This window comes from Hipposideros armiger, unplaced genomic scaffold (genome assembly GCF_001890085.2).
Source record: "Hipposideros armiger isolate ML-2016 unplaced genomic scaffold, ASM189008v1 scaffold_129, whole genome shotgun sequence".
NCBI lineage: Eukaryota > Metazoa > Chordata > Mammalia > Chiroptera > Hipposideridae > Hipposideros > Hipposideros armiger.
The window spans coordinates 1,270,458-1,289,797 of record NW_017731479.1 but is presented as its reverse complement, the minus strand read 5'-3'; the positions used below and the strand labels follow the sequence as shown (position 1 = coordinate 1,289,797).

The 19,340-nt window shown below is 45.9% G+C and overlaps 1 protein-coding gene across 1 annotated transcript in view; it reads right to left on the bottom strand.

Moving 5' to 3' along the window:
• The window catches only part of CCDC60 (coiled-coil domain containing 60), a 141,948-nt gene that overhangs the window by 70,312 nt on the left and 52,296 nt on the right, over positions 1-19,340 (bottom strand). Inside the window, exon 2 of the mRNA XM_019649058.1 lies at positions 5,466-5,545. Within this exon, the coding sequence (XP_019504603.1) occupies positions 5,466-5,545 (80 nt within the window). The remainder of the gene's footprint in view (positions 1-5,465; positions 5,546-19,340) is intronic.

Sequence of the window (19,340 nt, the reverse complement as noted above, 5' to 3'; positions counted from 1 at the left end):
TCACTGTTTTTGAGGTGCTTTGTTATGTGACAGTAGCTGATAACAATGACTTCAGGTAAATCTCTGTACTTCTGAGCCTCAGTTTTCTCATCTGAGAAATGGAACAACAAGACCTTCCCTGCCTGCTGTAGGGACAATTTTTAAGGTGTTACGCAGATATAAGATTCAGCAAATATTTATTGAGTGCCTACTTTATGACAAGCACTGAGCAACACTGAGGAGTCACGGGACAGGCTGACTGTGTTGAAGGGCTACGTTAACACCTTCTCTTTCCAGCCACAGGCCATTCACCAGTAAACCAGAGCGGACACTCCTGCTTGAATGGCAGTGGATGAGGGAGAGGCCCAATGGAGATAGCAATGGACGACCCATCTCATCACCTGATTTATCCCAAAGTTTATATATAAACCATCTCCCTCTCTCACTTCCTCTACTAAGTTAATATACAGGCCTTCCCCTTTATTTTTAACTGCTAAGTGCTAGGGATGGACAAGAGAATGAATTCATCCCATCAATAAACACTTACTCAGGGACCATGGCAGTGGACATGGTATATAGTCTAGGCTATGACAGATCTCATGTCCTAGCAAGGGAGGCAGAGATAAAAACAGATCATCATAGCACATTGATCCTGCCTTTCAGCCTCGTCTCATCCAATCCACCAGTCAGTCCTATGGCTCCAAATACATCCCGACTCCATCCACTTATCTCCAGTCCCCTGCCGTTTGCCTGTTGCAAGCCATCACCATCTTTTACCGTAGTCTTCCAACCAGTCTCCATGCAGAAGATGGGGTGTTCTCTTAAAAATCAGATCATATCCTTCTCTTGTTCAGAGCCCTCCAATGGGTTCTCATTGCACCTAGACTAAAACCCAAACTTTTCACCAATCGCCTAGGAGGCCCTAGGCCTCGTGTGATCCCGCCTTTTGCCCATCTCTCCAATTTCATCTGTTACTTCTCTCACCCTCTCTCACTCTGCTCCAGCGACACTGGCTTTCTCTCTGTTTCTGCAGCATTTCCATCTTGTTTCCACTTTGGTACCCATCCACCCACTGTCCTCTGAAATAGTCTCCCCCCTCGCCCCTAAGTCCTTGTGTAAATGGTTCTCTCTCACCATTTAGGTATCAGGTCCGGGATCCCCTTTATAGAACAGCCTCCTCTGACCGACCACTCGAGCTAAAGTAGCAGCTATCTGCCCATCACCATGCATTACCTCGTATTATATTCTTCACAGTATCTGGCCAACATCCCTCCAAACCCTGCTTATTTACTTGCTAACTTGTTTGTGGCCTTTGCCCCATTATAACACACATCACTGTATCTCATTCATAGGAATCTCATCGGCTTTGTTCACTGCTGTGTCTCTAATACACACAATGATGCCTGGTGTACACCTGGTGATACGTGGCACTCAATAAATATTTGTTGAAAGAAACGAATGAGCACAGAAAAACTAGGGACCAAGAAGTGCCTAACCCAATACAAAAAAAAAACAACCCCAAAAAACAAAAAAACCTCATTCCTTTGCCAAAATCCACCTGTTATTTCTAACTGCCTTGCTTCAACTGTCTACCAACTGTAGCTAGAAAGCAAAGTCTCAGACCTCATAACCACTTGCATAATCTGTACCCTGCTGGGGGCTACTGGGGGCAGGGGGCGTTGTTAATTCATCACTGTTTATTTGTAATTGCCTGCACCTAACTAAACATTACCATGAGTAAATCATGGCTTCAGGTTCAACTTTTCCATTGTTTTTAGTTGTTGCAGAGATGTTTATTTTCCTTAAAACACTCCCAGTAAAAAAGGCACTGGCAGCTTGGGTGGAAGACACGTTGTTGGCCTCAACAGTCAGCCCAGGCAAAGAACTGGGCACGCGCAGACGCCCCAGTGTCAACTTCCACTATGAGAAATTCGGCACGTGAGGACGTATAGCGAGCTGCTTAGTGCCACCGAACATCTGGAGGCGCAGGTGAAGAGGAAAGCAGTTAGAGTTTTATTTTTTTTAGCATCATGTTAAATTGGCCATGAAACCAGGGATGGTGCAATTGAATTATAAGAGGGCTGAAATATTAAATAAAAGTCTAGGAGACAGTCAAGGTGTTTGGCTCAAGGTGGGCTAGATTCCAATAGGAGGTGAAGCAGATTTGAAAAACTCTAAGGGGAAAAGACATTTTTTTTTTTTTGCTAATAATTCGCCTCATTTAACATCAGAAGATGGGACTATAGGGTCTGCATCTTTTGGAGAAGTGATTTCCCCTGGGAAACGGGGTTTCCTTCTGCCGGTTCCTGAAATGTCCATGGGACCCAGGAGTGTGGCCAGATGGGGCATTTGATTGTCGTTTCTTGTTTTCTTGCTTGTGGCTTTGCTGTCTGGTCTTGGCCACGTTCTCCTTCATGTCTAGCCCGTGGACAAGCTAAGCCTCTCCGATGAGGACGGTAAATTTGAGCTAGTTTCAGAGTGATAGCAAATGCATCTGGAGTGGGGGACAGCCTCAGCCTGCTAGCTCAAGGATGGCAGAAAAGCCACTGTCTCCATCACCTTTTCATCAAACCCTTGTGTTATACTGGGTTAGTGGAAAGTTCAATCGTGGTCATTATGGGGGTCATGTCCCCAAGGATGTTTAGCATCCATGTCTCCAGGGTGTGTGTGTGTGGGGGGGGGGACAAGTAAGCCCTGGTTTGTAGCGTTTGCTGATTTCTGTGACGTAAATATTCCCTCCTGAGCTACCAACGTGAAGTCAGTGAATGCAGAGCTGGGAAGAGAGTTGGGGGTAGCCCCCTTTATACAGTCTTCCCACCAGGCAGATAATATAAGCAGAAATAGCCTCAAGAGAACAGGTTACAGTAAAATGTATAAAATCATTAGGAAGCAATGAGCTTCAAGGTTTTATTACCTTTGTTTTCATATCATGTATTTCATTGTAAGTTCATCTGATTTAATGTTTAACAATAGATGTGTTTAATTATTGGCTTGCAAATGTCCTGAAAATTTAGCAGTCGGTGCTGGTTACAAGCTGGCTCACCACAGCTTTTGCCCTCCTGGGGCTGGGTGGAGTCTTGGTACCTGGGTCCTCATGACGATCATTCATCTCTTGGTATAGCTCTATTTCACATCTCGTGTCTAGAATACACATTACTGTGGGGATTCTCTCATTTCCCAGGCTCCAGAGGTTCTGGTATGTATTTGTAGCTGGGGATCTGGGCTACAATAATCTTCCTCTAGGCTGGTCATATTCAGCTGGTAGGAACTGACATGGTCATCATGGTCATGCATGGCCCGTGTCTGTTCTGACTGATCGGTGCACATGACATACAGATGGTTCTGTAATTTGAATCTCACCTCTGATTCAACTTCTCTGCTACACTGTGGAGCCGAGTACAAATCCCGTCGGGAGGCTCATCTTCAGCCATTCGATCCCCTTTCTCAGCTGCCTGGCACGGATGCTACCCCCACCCAGATAACTCTTGGCTTCCTGACCCTATTTCTCGCCAGTCCTGGGGCCGCCATGGTCTCCAAGGCATCAGCCTCAAAAGCCCTCCAATTAGCTTTGAAAACACTGGAGGGAGGCCTAGATGTCCACAATTCCCAGAAGGTCCTTGTGGGTCACAGCCCTTGATTCTGACGGCCAAGTTCACATTCACAAACTCCACGTGAGCTTCATCTGCCCCATCGAGCTGGGGACATTCTTTATGGGATTATCCCAACATTGACTATTATATTAGTCTTCTCAGGCTGTCGTAACAGAATACCACAGACTGGGTGGCTTAAACAACAGACATTGATTTTCTTGTAGTTCTGGAGGTTAGAAGTCCAAGATCAAAGTGTTGGTAGGGTTGGTCTCTCCTGAGGCCTCTCTCCTTGGCTTGCAGATGGCACCTTCTTGCTGTGTCCCCACGTGGTCTTCTACCTCTTCCTCTTTTTATAAGGACCCAGTCCTATTGGATGAGGGACCTACCCTTACGACCTAATTTAACCTTAATTACCTCCTTAATGGTCCTATCTTCAAATACGGTCACCTTGGGAGTCAGGGCCTCCACGTAAGAATTTTGGAAGGAACACAATTCAGTGCGTAACAACTATTGAGCACTTGAAATGTGGTTGGTCCGAATTGCTATGTGCTCTAAAGGCACAATATACCCTGGATTTTTCATCATTCATCATTTTTCATCACTTTTCATCATGAATTCAAAACAGAATATAAAGTATCTCATTAATACTTTTTATATTGATTACATGTTGGATGATAATGGATATACCGGGTTAAGTAAAATATATCAGAATTACTTTCACCAGTTTCTTTATATTGCTTTTAGTGTGGCTACTCAAATATCTTAAATGGCATGCACGGCTCTCACATTTTCTGCTAGACGGTGGGTGTCCAGAGACCCCCCCGAGGGCCATCACAGCCGTCCCTCCTGCGGTCACGGGGGAGATCGCATTCTCTGGGGCCCTGTCTTGACCCCTCCCTTGGTCCCTTTCGCCCGTTTCCTTTGCTCGACCTTTAACGCCCACACCTTCCTGCCTCTTCTTGGGCGCAGTCATCCAGTTCCATCAAGTTGTGCTGCTGGACAGGTCAATGGAGGAACTTGGAGGTGATGGAGGTGAAGGAAGGACCTGTCTCGCTGTGATGTGTCTCAGAGTGGGAGACACATGAGATAAACAGGCATCCATGCGTCTGTACCCCCCCCTCCCCCCCCCCAAGCACATCCTTGAGTGTTTTGTGCTAAACGAGTCACCATCTCTTACTCTGCCTTGAGTTGCTTTGCCAAGAGCCCCATTTATGATCCCGCATTGGAAAATTCCAGGTCCCAAGAAGGAGTCGAGGGGAGAGGAAAACAAGTCCCATCTCGCCCCACAGGGACAAATAAAATATGGTCCTAGACCTGAATTTGCTGACATTATCATGGAGGAATTGTGCGGCAGGGATAGATATGAATGGCACTGTATCGGAGGCCACATCAGGGGCACTTTATATGCATTATTTCACCCAGTCCGTCTAACAGCCTCATATTATATTCATTTTACTGGTAAGGCAACAGAGCTTGGGGAGGTTAAGTAACGCCTCCAGTGTCACCAGGCAGCAGGTAGCAGGCCAATATTTCAGACCGAGTCTATCTGACTCTCTGCTGCCATGCTGTAGGCCCTGGAGGAAAGAGGGGAGATTTTTCTGGAGTATATGGGAACTATCTTGAGTCGGATTCAGGTCCAGGAGGGAAAGCGGAGGGAATTCTAGGCAGGGGACTGGCGCGTGCATGAGTGGGACTGTAAGTCTGGTCCAGGTACTCTGCAAAGTCCAACCAGGAAATGGACCCTTACAGGGTTACCCTCCTGTAAGTCTTCTGCTTAATGTGTAGGGTTTCGGGGGGGCTGCCATTGGGACTTGGCAAGGACTTGTAGGCACCACCCCGTAGCCTGCTAATCCCTGTCAGGTTGTCTATGGGTTAGTCCACGTTGGGCTCACTCACCGGCTTCGTGTAAGGTCCTTTTTGAGGTTTACTATTTCCTTGTCCATATAGTTGATGCTCTTTGTTGGCTTCTCTGGGACCTGAGGGGAAGCCAAGAAGTGAAAGCAAAAAGTGTTAGTACAACTGTTACAAGTGGAACCAGGCTACAGGTGGCTCCTGTGTTTATCTGAGATGTCTGATCATGTTGGGGGGGGGGGGATGGGAGCGGTTCTGGGCAGCACAGCATCCTTCTCTACACCAAAGAGGGACCATGAGGCACAGTGGAAATAGCAAGGGCTTTGGAGACAGGCAGCCCTGAGCTCTGGTCCTGGTTCTGTCTGGTGACTGGCTGTGTGACCTTGGACAAATTACTCAACCTCTCTGGGCCCCAGTTTCTTCAGCAGAACAGGGGACTAATTCCTACTTTGTTGTAATGATTAAATTAATTGCCAAATTCCTGACTCACAGCAAGCATTGGAAAATGGAGGCTTCTATTATTAGCATTATATTCAATGTAAAGCAAATAATTAAATGTTAATAATCATTGTTGGCAGCATAGGCAGATGATTTGGAGAGTTGAAGCTCATCAAAGGAAAGATGCAAATGTACTCCCCTCCCCTTCTCGCTGCTCCCCTAGCAGGATTTTATGAGTGAATTATCCAGGTAATTGTTCATGGGCTTTTCCTTCCCCTTCCTGTATTCATTTGCAGTGCCTCGCGGTAGGTCAAACCTCCCAAGACTTAAACTCATTACTCAGAAGTCGATAGCAGGTCAACATCAAGAAGAGAGTGAAATGCACTGTATTTTAATACGAAACTCACTTTTCTCAGCCACCAGTTTGGTGGAACAATAACAAGGCTATTATCTGGATTAACCTGTCTTGAAATTAACTTCCTGCAACACTAGGATTTTTTTTTTTAAATAAAAGGCCAAGAAATTATGGAAAAATGAAGCTGGAGGGAGACTACATTGTGATGACGGTTCTGAAGGGCAGTTCATCAGTGCATAGTCAGTGCTGTACACGTGTGCCTGCCCTTGATCTAACAATTCGTGGGTTGTCAGGCATCCTATGGGAGCTTCCCTCTATGGGCACAGACGTTCATCCACAAATTCTTCACTAGGACGCTGCTTGAAGAGCAAACTCTGGGAAATCACCTATACATCTTAAACCATCATGATGCAGCTAAACAATAGAATACTGTGCAGCAATTAAATGCAATGAAGATACAATGATGTAAATATATATATATATACATATATATATATTCAAGTAGGAAGACATGTCACAAAGTAACGTATGTATGTATGTATCAGATGATTCTGTTTTTGTTTTTTTTTAATGATCTATGTGTATGTACACATATCAAGGGATATGGAAAGCCATACCCCAACATGCAGTGATTCTCTCTGGGGGGCGGGATTATGGCACTTTTTATTTCTTTTTCTTTGCTTTTGTGTATTTCCTATGACCCTGCAATAAGGATGAATCAGACAGGTAATACACAAAGAGAAGAGATTTAAAAAAAAAAAAATGGCCAAGTGAAGTTTGACAAAGGCTGATTGGAAGCACTGTCCCAGGCATGGTAGGTAGTGTCATGTGAACCCTAAGAACAGAAGGCAGCAGAGTGAGGACGGGTCAGGTGCTCACTGACAGAAATCAATATGGACGGACGTGTGGGAGGAGGAGGCATGGTGTTTTCCCAACAGCCACCATCACGCACTTTCTCAGCAATGAAATTGGGCTATGACGCCTGCTTCTCTGGGCCTTTGCAATGGAACATGGGAGGTCAGGACTGGCGCTGTATCAAAGGTGAATGACATCTGTGGCAGGGTGGTGGGATGGAGTGTGGGGTCGGCCATGGAGTGAAGGGAATGGGACTGGCCTCTCTGATTCTCAGCCATTTTTTTCCTGGGTCCCCTAGCAATGTCCTGTGCAAGGCAGCTCAGATTCGGGGTGGAGAGTCGATGGCCATTCCCCCAAGGTACTCAAAATTGCAGCTCCTTCTCATCCACTAAATTAAGTAATAGGATACAAAACAAAAGTGTCTGCAATAGCCTTGAATAAGCTCAACTAGATATGAAACAGTGAAATCATTTATAAACTTTATCACTTTAGCTATTATTAGGAATGACTTCTAGGTAACCTATCTTGCGCATCTGAATACACTAAGGTATTCCAACCCCTGGGCTGAAACTTGATGGCAGATCTATCAGTTTTCATCCTGAGGGATGGGTGAAGTGGGTGGAGGCACAGACCTCCAAGGAGGTATGTGAGGGTCTCCAGGAGTACTTTAAAACACTTCTACATAATAGGCATTTGCTTTTCTCACTCCCCCAATACCCCTTCACCCTCCCTCTTGATACCAGTTCCCTGGTTAGACCTTGTATCATAAGAGATATGGTGCCGGTAGCAGGGGTGGTCTCCAATGGCTGAAGCCACAGAGCAGAGCCCATCCCCCATCACAGTGACTGGCCTGGGATGGTCATGTGACTCAGTTTGGGCTAATGAAATGTGTTAATGAAAAGCATTTTCCAGGGGCTTCTAGGAAGCGTGATTCCTAGATCTTCTAAGGAACCATTGGCAGAGAAGCTCTATTTCCTCATTGACTATGAACAGAGAAGCAGACATTCATGAAAGTTGCTAGCAGCCATTGTGTGCCCAGGAGGGGAGCCGTTCTCCAGCTGAAGGGGATGTGGGGGAAGGCAGAAAGGAGAGTCAAAGAAACACTTGTCCCATGGTGCCATGTTGAACTGATCAAGCTTCACGAAGAACCTGGACTTTTCATCACATTTCCTTTATTATTTAAACCAGTTTGAACTGGCTTTTCTTTTTCCTGCAACCACAAGATTTCTCTTTAAAATATGTCCCTCCCTTGGGTGTGCCAAGGCAGTTAATCGATCAAGAATTATTTGAACTACTCCTCTTTCCCCGCCACGTCTCTTTTGGGGCATCAAGTTCAGATAACTTCCATTCTGGTGCATTTTGCAGTGAAAGCAATCCACTCCACTTGACACAAAACTTTAGCAGGACAAGATCCTCCCCACAGGCCCCGCAATTATGTCAGCATTGCAGCGGATTCTCAGGAAACCATTTTCACTGTGACCACTGTTTACTTACAATTATAATACGCCAGTGGTAACAAATGGCATTGAATGAGGGGGTTCTGGTTGTCAGGGCATTTACAAACACCGTTTGAAAGTAACACAATTAAAGGTTTACAAAGCATCCAAGAATCACTATCTCTACAACCTTTGTGGATGGTGGTTTCACCATATGTATGAGGAGCCTTAAAAATACATTTCCTTTTACACCAGCAAGTCCACTTCTACCCAAGGAAATTACGCAGCAAGGGTGAAAAGACTTATCTATGAGGATGCCTATGACAGCAATGTGAATAATAGTGGAAAACATATAAATGTCCGGCAATAGACATTTGTGGGGATAAATCACGGTCTATCCAGACAGTGGTATATGATACATTTGAACTTGGTGCTACTATTTAATGTTGCTATAGATGTATACTTATTGATATGGAAAGAAATATAATTTCAAGTTAAAATGCATGTTACAAAATATAAAGACCTTAGATTATAGTTTTAAAATTTATATTAACAAGTTCTAAAACTTTATATGACCTGATACAAATTATATTTAAAAATATTGATATATGGCAAGGAATGTGTATAATTATATTACAGGCTAGAAGCAAATATAACACATTGTCAATAGCAATATTATCTCAGGATGCTTGAATTATACGTAAATAGTAATTTTTAATTTGGTTATCTTTCTTCCTAATTTTAAAATCATTTGCATGTATTACTTGTCTAATAAAATAATAGCGTTTTTCATGTTTGGAAAGCAATTCTGGCTAATTCTACCCATATAAGCAAAATGTAAGATTTCAATGCCGTTTTAAATTGAGTAATCTAAATGTCTGGAATGATGTAAGGTGATAGTTTACTTTAATACAGTGTATCATGCAGGGTCTAGGCAGGAAAACAGAGCTCATGCCGGGTCGTTCAACAGAGGCAATTTAATAGAGGGGAGCAGTTACAGAGGTGTTGAAAGAGCTGAAAAGCCAAGTAGGGGATGGCAAAGGAAAGCTAGAGATTAGCAAACGAAGGAAGCTTCTACCACCTCCAGGGCTGGAGGGACTGAGGGAAGAGGTGGTCCTTGCAAACTCTGGAATTGAGCCACCTGGAAGGAGTTGGGCTCCTGGAGTAGATAGATGTAGTTTCGGTCGGAGGTACCACCAGAAGCTGAGCGAGGGAGAGAAGGAGAAATGCCCAGTCTTCTCTTTCTCTCTCACCCTGCGATTTCCTGCTGCGCCTCCTATTGGCCGAACCTACCTGGAAGCCAGCTGGCAAGGGCACCTGGGAAATGTCGTTTACAAGGATCAGCCCCCTGTGGGGAGCAGGGAATGGAAAGAGGGCCAGAAACAAATCATTCTGGTTATAGCTTATACAAATGCTTTGGCTCCAGGCCCTGACCAGCTACTTTTGGACTATCAAGCTGATTCTCCCTTTAGTCGAGGATGCCTTTGCAGATGGTAAATTTGTATATTCCTTATCTTTTGATCCTAAGCCTGAGATTCCCAGAATTTTCCATGGCTCAGATGCTTATACAAAATTGGTATCATTTATTCCCTCTCCCCCGCCCCTACCCTTCCCTCCTCTCCCCCTGCCCTCCCTTTCCCCTCCCTCTCCTTTTCCCCCTCCCTATCCCCCTCTCCCTTCCTCTGAATCCTTATCAAAACCCATATATTTCGGGCTGGCAGAGTGGCGCGTCGGTTAAGAGCTGGCTTGGGATGCCAGAGGGCCCCGGTTTGGATCCCACATATGGGGGCCAGTGACACTGCCCTCCACAGCTAAGATGCTGAACAACAGCTCAACCTGGAGCTGGGCTGCCGTGAGTCGCCAGCGACGGCATAGGCTGCAGCCCCTGCTGCAGTGGGTTGCCATGGGCTACCGTGTGTAGCTGGCAGCCAGCGTGAGCGGCCAGCAGCCGCAGTGAGCGGCCGTCCAGAAGCCGGCGACTGATCTGCCTCGCCCGGGAAGAGCACAATGATGGTGCCAACTTGGGCCAGTGAAGCAACGTCCTCCACAACTAGACTGAAGAAAAAAAGGACAGCAACTTGTCTTAACAACAAGGTTGCTGGTTCGATTCCTGCATGGGATGGTGGGCCGCACCTAGATTGAAAACAACTACTTGACTTGGAGCTGATGGGTCCTGGAAAAACATACTGTTCCCCAATAAAGTTTTCAAAAACAAAAACAAACAAAGCAAAACAAAACAAAACAAAACACCCTAATGAACACTGTAGAAAATCAGGAAAATATTTTTGAAAAACTAGGAGAAAATAAAAGCCAAGTATAACCCCAGCACCATCTCTTTGATGTCCTTTGTTTGGTTTTCTGTGACTACTCCCAGCCAGGGCTCATAAAAGCCATCCTAGGACAGTTGACTTGAATTGTTTGTCCTTGCTCCCTCTGGGAGTACCACTGGCTCTCAGAGCCTTCCATTTTTCCATTGCTTTGCCGAGTGTGCATGATGCCTCTGCGTTTTTGTTTCCTGCAAAATAAAGTCCAATCTCTGCCCTGCCTACCTTTTTCCTACAGCACGTTGTCCTTTCTCGGGCTGATCTGTAAATGGGTCTTTGAAAGCAGGACTGTGAGAAATGCCACGTGATGTTCTGTGATGTGTCAGGTTAAAAGCTGATACATGCATGGGGAGGTGAGAGCACAGACTCATAGTGAGGAGGGGTGGGGATGATTGGGCAGGTACATGCACATTTAATATTCATGTGCTGGGACTGTTGACATCGTAGCATTTGGAAGCAGTTTGGGTTAACGTGACAGCTGAGACGTGGGAAGAGGCAGGAATGAATGCAAAAAGCTTTGTCGTCTGACAGACCCGGGGTTGGAGTCCTGGCTCTGTCACTTGGATGTTGAGTAATCTTGGGCGAGTTATGGACCGACCTTCTCGGAGTCTGTTTCCACATCTGTGAAGTAGAATTAGTGTCTACCAATAATATTATTGTTATTGTTATGTGCCAGACACGATCCTAAGCGTGCTCTTATTTGAAATACATGATTCCATTTAGATCTTGCCATACGATTATTCCCATTATGTAGAGGAGCAAGCCAAGACTTCACAAGGTAGAAACCACATGCTATTAAGTAGGAGAACCCAAGTTCAAGCGACATCAAAACATGTGTTCTTAACCACAACTTCATTCTGCCCCTGTCCTTCCCATTTTGCATAGCGGGGGTGAAATAAGGGAGAACAGTTGCTAGTTATTAATTTACAGATATTACCTCCGAAGCTTGCCCACTGGATTTTGTTAGATTTTTGTCATGCGCATATTCATATGACAGAAAATCAGAATGATTTGTTGAAGGTGATGGCCGGAAAGCCAATCTTTTAAGTATCTGTTGTTCTCTAGTCTTTTTTGTACAAGAATGTTCCAAACCCATCTTTGCTATTTCTTAAACTATGATCTACTTCCTAGAATCAGGTTACGATGGAAATGAATTCCTGCTAAATGTGCTCGGGCTGATACAGACGTCAGGGGAACAGCTGGGAGTTCCCATGGAAGGGTGAGGGGGGAAGGGAGACCATGTAAGAGGAGCAAGCAACAGGACGAACAAGTTGCAGACTCATTATGCTGTAAAGAACGAGATAGGCAGAGAGCAGGTAAGATCCATGGGAAGAGATCTTAGCACACCGATATTTAAGCTTTTGGTGGTTTTATGGTGGCGATGGGCACTTCCGTTGGAGAGTGTGAAGAGTTTCTTTTCTTTTTTTTGGTCATAAAGATATAAGGCAGGTACCTACCTATATAGGGATAACCTGGAACGAGTGACCTCATTCACGTGCAGACCCTTCGAGCTGAAATATGATGAAGTGTGCTATTGAAGTCTTTAAAGGATCTATCTCTCTTTTTTTTCTTTTCTTTCTTTCTTTTTTTTTTTTTAAAGGATCTATCTCTTTGCGGAAGGCAGGGTACATCCTTTAGAGAGTACTTTGATTCACTCTCCCTTTTTTTCTCATCTTCCTACGGACCCAGGAGACAAGAGGTTGGAGAATGGTGAGAAGGGGTGCTGGAAAAGGGGGCTCCTCTGGGGGAGATGAGTGAGTCGTCTGCTGGGAGTCCACTGGTAGAAAAAGTACCCGGAGTCCTCTGTGGGGGGAGAAGGATGGGAGTGATCCCTGGAAAGAAAGCTTTGATCTCCAGAGCCTGGCACAGTGTCTGGCCCTGGGTTCAACCCGTGTTGCTGAATGAATGAAGAGGTGACTTCATCACAGTCACATGGTTTAACGCTATAGGTTAATTATTATTTACAAATGGAATGAATGACTTAGATAATTCATGGTGCAGTCTGGCAGACACCACCTGAACCAGCGTGAGCACACTTAGCATCACCAGGAGTGGGACAAACTGGTGTCATGTGTCCCTGCAGTGATGCACTGGGGAGGGCACAGTATCACTTGCATAGTCTTTCTGCCTCCAGTGCCCAATCTGGATCTGATCATGAGGAAACACTCAGAAAAAATAAAAAGTGAGGGTCATTCTGCAAACTGAATGACCTGGACTCTTAGAAAAAATGTCAGCATCTGGGTCACTTGGGGCCCCTGGGAAGACTGGGGGTGGGGACATGTTTTACATTGTTCTATTTAATCCTCTTGTCAACCTTTATGAGCTATCCTTGTTCCTATTTTATTGAAAAGGAAACCTAGGATCAGAGAGGTTAAGCCACTTATTCAAGGTCACCCAGATAGTAAGTGGGGATCTCAGCATCTTGCACCCTCCCTCACCCTTACCTAAGGCAGGGGTCAGCTAACTAGGGCCTGCTGCTGGCTTTTGCAAATTGGAGTCTTACTGGAATACATTCACACCCATTTTGTTTACTATTGTAAACAGAGAGGATATGGTGTCCCATCTATAAATGAGGGGAGTGGACCAGAGACAGAGATGTCAGTCTGGTAGCCCACGTGATCTGTTCCATTTATGCAGTGTTTACAGTTATTTGGAATTCATTTCCTACCTGATCTTTCACATACACACCCAGAGCTAGCTGTGCAGCATAAGAAATGGCAGGAAATGTGTGGAGTGTGCAGGCTTCTTTGACAGTGGGATGGGTGATGCATGGGGGGTGGGGAGTGTCCAAGTCTCCCAAATCAACAAATTATTGTGGAATTGCCACACACCAGCGTGGTGCTAAGCATTTCACGCCTTCAGTCTCATTCTTTTATTCCAAGAACCCCATGAGACAGTGATTAACAGACCCATTTTGTGGGCCGGCCCAGTGGCTCAGTTGGTTAAAAGCGCGAGCTCTGAGTAACAGGGTCACTGGTTTGATTCCCACATAGGCCAGTGAGCTGCGCCCAAGCTGAGCTGCCCTGAGCTGCTGATGGGCGGCTGGATGGCTCAGTGGTTAGAATGTGGGCTCTTAGCAACAAGGTTGCCGGTTCGACTCCCACATGGGATGGTGGGCTACGCCCACCCGCAACTAAGATTGAACATGGCACCTTGAGCTGAGTGACTGCAAGCTGCCTACAGATGGCCAGATAGCGACTGGGCTTGGAGCTGAGCTAGCTGCACCCTCCACAACTAAGATTAAAGGACAATAACTTGGCTGTTCCCCTTCCCCGATTCCCCAACACTGTTCCCCTTCGCCAATTTCCCCAACAAAATCTTTTTAAAAAACAACAACCCATTTTACAGAAGGAGAAATGGAAGCAGAGGAAGTCATTCAAGGTCACAGAGCTGGTCAGCTGTCAGAGTCAAGACTAGAGCCCTGGTGTGATGGTTCATTTCCTGTGTCCACTTGACTGGGCCATGGAGAGCTCAGGTGTTTTGTCAAATGTTATTTGGGGTGTTTCTCAGAGGGTGTTGTTGGATGAATTTAACATGTAAATGGATAGATTCAGTAGAGCAGAATGCCCTCCCTGAGGTGGGCGGGCCTCATCCAATTAGTTAAAAGCCTGAATAGAGCAAAAGGCTGACCTGTCCCCAGTGAGATGGAGTTTCTCTTGCCTGACTGCCTTTGAGCTGGGACATCTGTTTTTTTTCCTGAACCCAAACATTGACTATTCCTGGGTCTTGACCCTGCAGGCTTTCAAACTAGAACCCACACCATCAGCTCTCCTGGTTCTTAGGCTTTCAGACTCAGACTGGAGCTATGCTACCAGCTGTCCCGGTCTCCAGGCTGCCAACTGCAGACCTTGGCACTTGTCAGCCTGGCACAATTGCATGAACCAATTCTTTATAACACACCTCTTATGTCTATATCTGTATATCTATACCTATTGCCTGTAAGCATCCTATTGGTTCTGTTTCTCTGGAGAACTCTGACTGACACATCCAGTCTTCTTCTATGTAAAACTTGGGACCTCAGCTATGAAGTCTCCCTGAAAATACAGCCTTTTCCAATGCTTCGTGTCAGAGGGAAAGGCATTATTCCATCATTCACTTCTTAAATCCTCTCTGTTTTCGAAGGCGGGTGATTGGTTTGCCGAGAAGGAAGATGAGGATGCAAGATGGATACTGGAGAAGCACAGAGAGAGGGTGAACGGTTCCAATTCATAGAGACAGTCATATATTAGGGAGGGTGGGTAAGGAGCCGTGGGGCCAGGAGAGGGAGGAACCGATATCCAGGAAAAAAAGAAAGAAAGAAAGCACAATTAAAGGACTGTTTTATTGGGTTTTCTTCCGTGGGAGGCAGTGTAACCCTCCCCTCCATCTCTCCCGCAAGCCTTCCAGTGATATCTACATCAGGCACTGGCGCTGTTGCAGTGGGAATTGTGCTTTGAGGGGCTTGACAAGGTGAGAGCCGGGGTGGAGGAGTGACAGATGTGGGGCAGAGTAGGATGTGGATTCAGAGTCCCAGGTCCTTGTTCCACTAGTTATGTGACACCAGGTCAGTCACCTTCTCTGTACCTCAGGGCCTGCACCTGGCACCTGCCCAATCTTCTTCCAAGAGTTGTGACTGGTCAGAGGCACGCTTAGTACACAGGGCTTTGTGAATGAACCAAACGTACCAAGGAAATGTTACTGTCATTGTCACTGTATCATGAGTATCTGAAGTTTTTATGAAATTGAATCATAAATCATAAATGAAAAATATGATGTGAGTGAGATTACAAAATTATTCCCAAATAAACTCAATAAGGGCAGATTCAGGCTGTCCACAACCCTGAGATAATCGGCAATGGTGGCGATGCAGCAATGTAACAGTAGGTGGCGCTAGACGCCATAGCTTTCTATCAAATCCTGGTCTCACACCTTTCTCTCTAGATTGAAATGGAAATTGGCTACCAACATCAATGAGCCCCCATTAGCTCTGGGATGGAGCTGGCATGCCAGCAGACAATGTGCTATCCACCCAATTGAAAGAAGAAGGAGGAGGAGGAGGAGGAGGGAGGGAGGGAGGGAGGAACTTTAATTAAATACATTAATCTCATGAGCTCTTTCAAAAGACTAGATATGAGGCGCCAGCAGTCCAGCTGTTGGGCACCAGTAGCCAATGGGACTCCATATGGGCTGCTGTTGAGAGTCCTGGAGGAACTTTAGGACACCGGCTCTGGGATGTAACAACCACCTTGCCAACAGTACTTCTGTTTAATAACTGTAACAGTGCCTACATTGTCAGTACCTTTCTTGTGTCTGGAAATGTGCAAGGCTACTCATTAGGAGCAGTGGCTGTCTGGAGCTCCTGGCAGTCTGATCTCATCAGAAAAGAGTTCTTTGATCCGTTAGCAATGTCTGCCATGGTCCCAGGAAGGAAAAGCAGTATCATGACACACACTTGTCATTTCCATGGTGGGCACTTTACCTGCCTTTCCTCTTTGAATCCTCATGACCACCCCCAAAATTAAAGTGTTGTAATTATTATTATCCCCATTTTTTGACTGAGGAACCTGACACTCAGATGCATTAAATAACTTGCCTGAGGTCCCCCGGCTGGAAAGAGGGAGAATCAGAAGTTCAGCCAGTCTGGTGGGCTGGAGGGCTGTCTCCATTGCCTAGCACACCATAATTTACTTCCACTCCTGAAAATGAGACAAACTGTTTGGCAGTTCATCCTAGAGAAATGAAACCAGTTGCGACCCAAGAAAGCCAGCCTCCTTTCATATTGTCAGTATCCAGGTGGGGAGCCTATGTAGGTTAGGGGTTAAGTCCCCATGTGGCTTCAGTTCCTTTTCTGGAGGAAGATGAAGTCGCCATATTTGCAAAATTCAAGCGAACCCCTTGAAGGTCCAAAGAAACCCAGCCTCCCACTGGTGAATAACTGTTAACTCCATTTTCCACAGGAGAAGCAGGAGCAGAGCCAAGTTTTTAAGGCAGGGGTGAAGGGGTAAAGAGCCAAGATGCAGGAGAGCTGGTTGGGGCTTGAATTCTTCTTGGAATGAGCCTTCATTCTAAGGCTGCTATGATATGAATTCTGTGATGCCGTCCACAGGATGCCATTCGATGCCAAGTTACATGGGCCATATCGTGAGCTTGGGTGAAGGGCAAGACTAGCTGAACTATTTCTTTTCTTTTCTTTTTTTTTTTTAGCTGAGCCATCCTGCCACCTGTTGGCAGCTCAGCAGCTGCTCAGCTCGGGCCGGGACTCGAACCGCTGTTGCTCAGAGCTCAAACTCTTGAGCGAGCTCTTAACCAACTGAGCCACTCAGCCGGCCCCTGAGCTATTTCTTAAAATACGTACTGTAAGTTAAAAACTGGCCGGGATATGACACTGAACAAGACATTGACCCTGTCCTCAAGGAGCTCACAGTCCAGTAGAGGAGACAGGTGTAAAAAAGACAATCTCAATGACAAGGTGGTCAAGTGCAGGCACCAAACCCAGCCTGGGGCCGAAGGTTCAGAGGTTCACAATGAGCTGAACACAAAACGTGGAGGAGGGAAAAGTGTCTCAAACAAAGGGAATCATGAGGACTTGGAATGTAGAGTATGATGGGGGAGGGGGAGCGGCGATGAAGGTTCCTCTGACAACCCCCCACAGAAGAAAACATGCCCAAAGCTGGTAATGCTTCTGAGAAGCCATGAGAAGCCACTTCAGCAAAATCAGCTCAGAGATGAGAGCCCTAGCTAAGGACCAAAGACGAGGCATTAGTTTTATTTCATTTCATTTCGTTTTATTTTAGCTTTTTTTTTTTAATAGGTAGTGTTTTCAAATGGTTTAAAAACATACAAGAGGGTATGCCGTTACAAAAGTTATAAAGTATTACTTCCACCTTGTCCTCAAGCCATTCACTTCCCTCCCTGGCGATGACAAGTGTTAGCAAGTTCTTGTGAATTCTTCTAGTATCCTTCTGGAGACATTTGATAGTTTAATAAGCACACACACATGGAAACACACACACACACACACACACACACACACACACACACACTTCACCACAAGCGTCTCCCTTTCACACAAATGGTAGTATCATTTGTGCACCAATTTCCCCCACATAACAGATGTACCTGGGAGAGTGTCAGAGTGTTGTGGGTGCATAAGGCGGCTGGAGAAAAGATGACACCAGGCTCCTGAGTCTTTGAACCTGGAACCAGGAGCACAAGTGGTGGCCTAGAGGCAGTTATCTGATATTGGACTGGACTGGAGCTCGGAGAATAGGATGGAATAGAATAAGGTCTGAGGTATTAAGTTAGGTGTCAGAGAGGGAGGTGGGGGGGGAGAGAGAGAGAGAGAGAGAGAGAGAGAGAGAGAGAGAGAGAGAGAGAGAGAGAGAGAGATTGGGCTGTTTTCCCAGCTGACATCTTGATTGTGGCATCCAGAGACACCTTGATTCAGAGGCCCCCCCCAGGTAAGCTACGGAAACTATGAGTTAATAAATGTTTGCTATCTGAAGCCACTAAGTTTTAGAGGAACTTGTTACATTGCAATAGATAACACACAGCCGTGGAGGAATAAACTCTCCACAGGAAACAGCGGGTGACTTGGGTTACATAAACTCATTTAATTTCTCTTGAGGGCCTGGTCAGAGGATTAATGGAATGCTTGGACCACATAGATCAGTCGTTCCCATTGGCGAGGAAAACGCACTGGCCCATTTCAGGGCCCGCGTTGGCCCCAGCCTGACTTGGCTGCAGCAAGGTCTTTCCGTAGCTGAGCAAACACGGGAGACAGTAGATTGAAAAGCACAGACTTTAGAAGCAAACAGAGTTGGATTCAAATCCCAGCTCTCCGCCACCTGCTGCTACTTTGGGCTAGAGAGCCATAAGAAATACATGTTCCTAAATGCCCATTTTACAGGTTAAAAAAAAAACCCCAAGTCACAGAGGGTAGAGTGACAGGTTAAGGTTACGTAGTCAGGGAAAGAGACCCAATGATGATCAGTAAGTAAACAAACTATTGAATTGTTTGCAAAGTCAGTCAATAGAAGAGCAGCCTGGGAGTTGCCTAACTGGTGTGTATACATGTATATGTGTTTGGATAGAAACTCTTACAATGTTAATTTTCCCAGTGTACTTGGCAACCTGGCTTCTAGTGTTGTCACGCCCCATTTACACACACACACACACACACACACACACACACACACACACACACACCCTACGTACCTGGATGGGACATTCGTGCCAAGTCCAGTCAGAATATTCCCCTCCATGGCCCCAGAGGCCCCCCTGGGGCCCTGCGCCGGCCCCATGGGCATCATGGTGACAGGTCTGGCACCTCTCATGATGAGCGCATGTTTGTTCCCAGCCGTCCTCAGAGTGGTATTTCCGGTCAGTGTGTTCTGGACAAATGCACCCAGTGCTGCCAAGGCTTCCTATGGATGAAGGAGCTTTACAAACAGGAAACCCGACTGCAGTCATGATGCCTCTCACCATCTCTCTGTCCCTGCAGGAGGGACACATCCCCCAGTGCGTGGAAGCC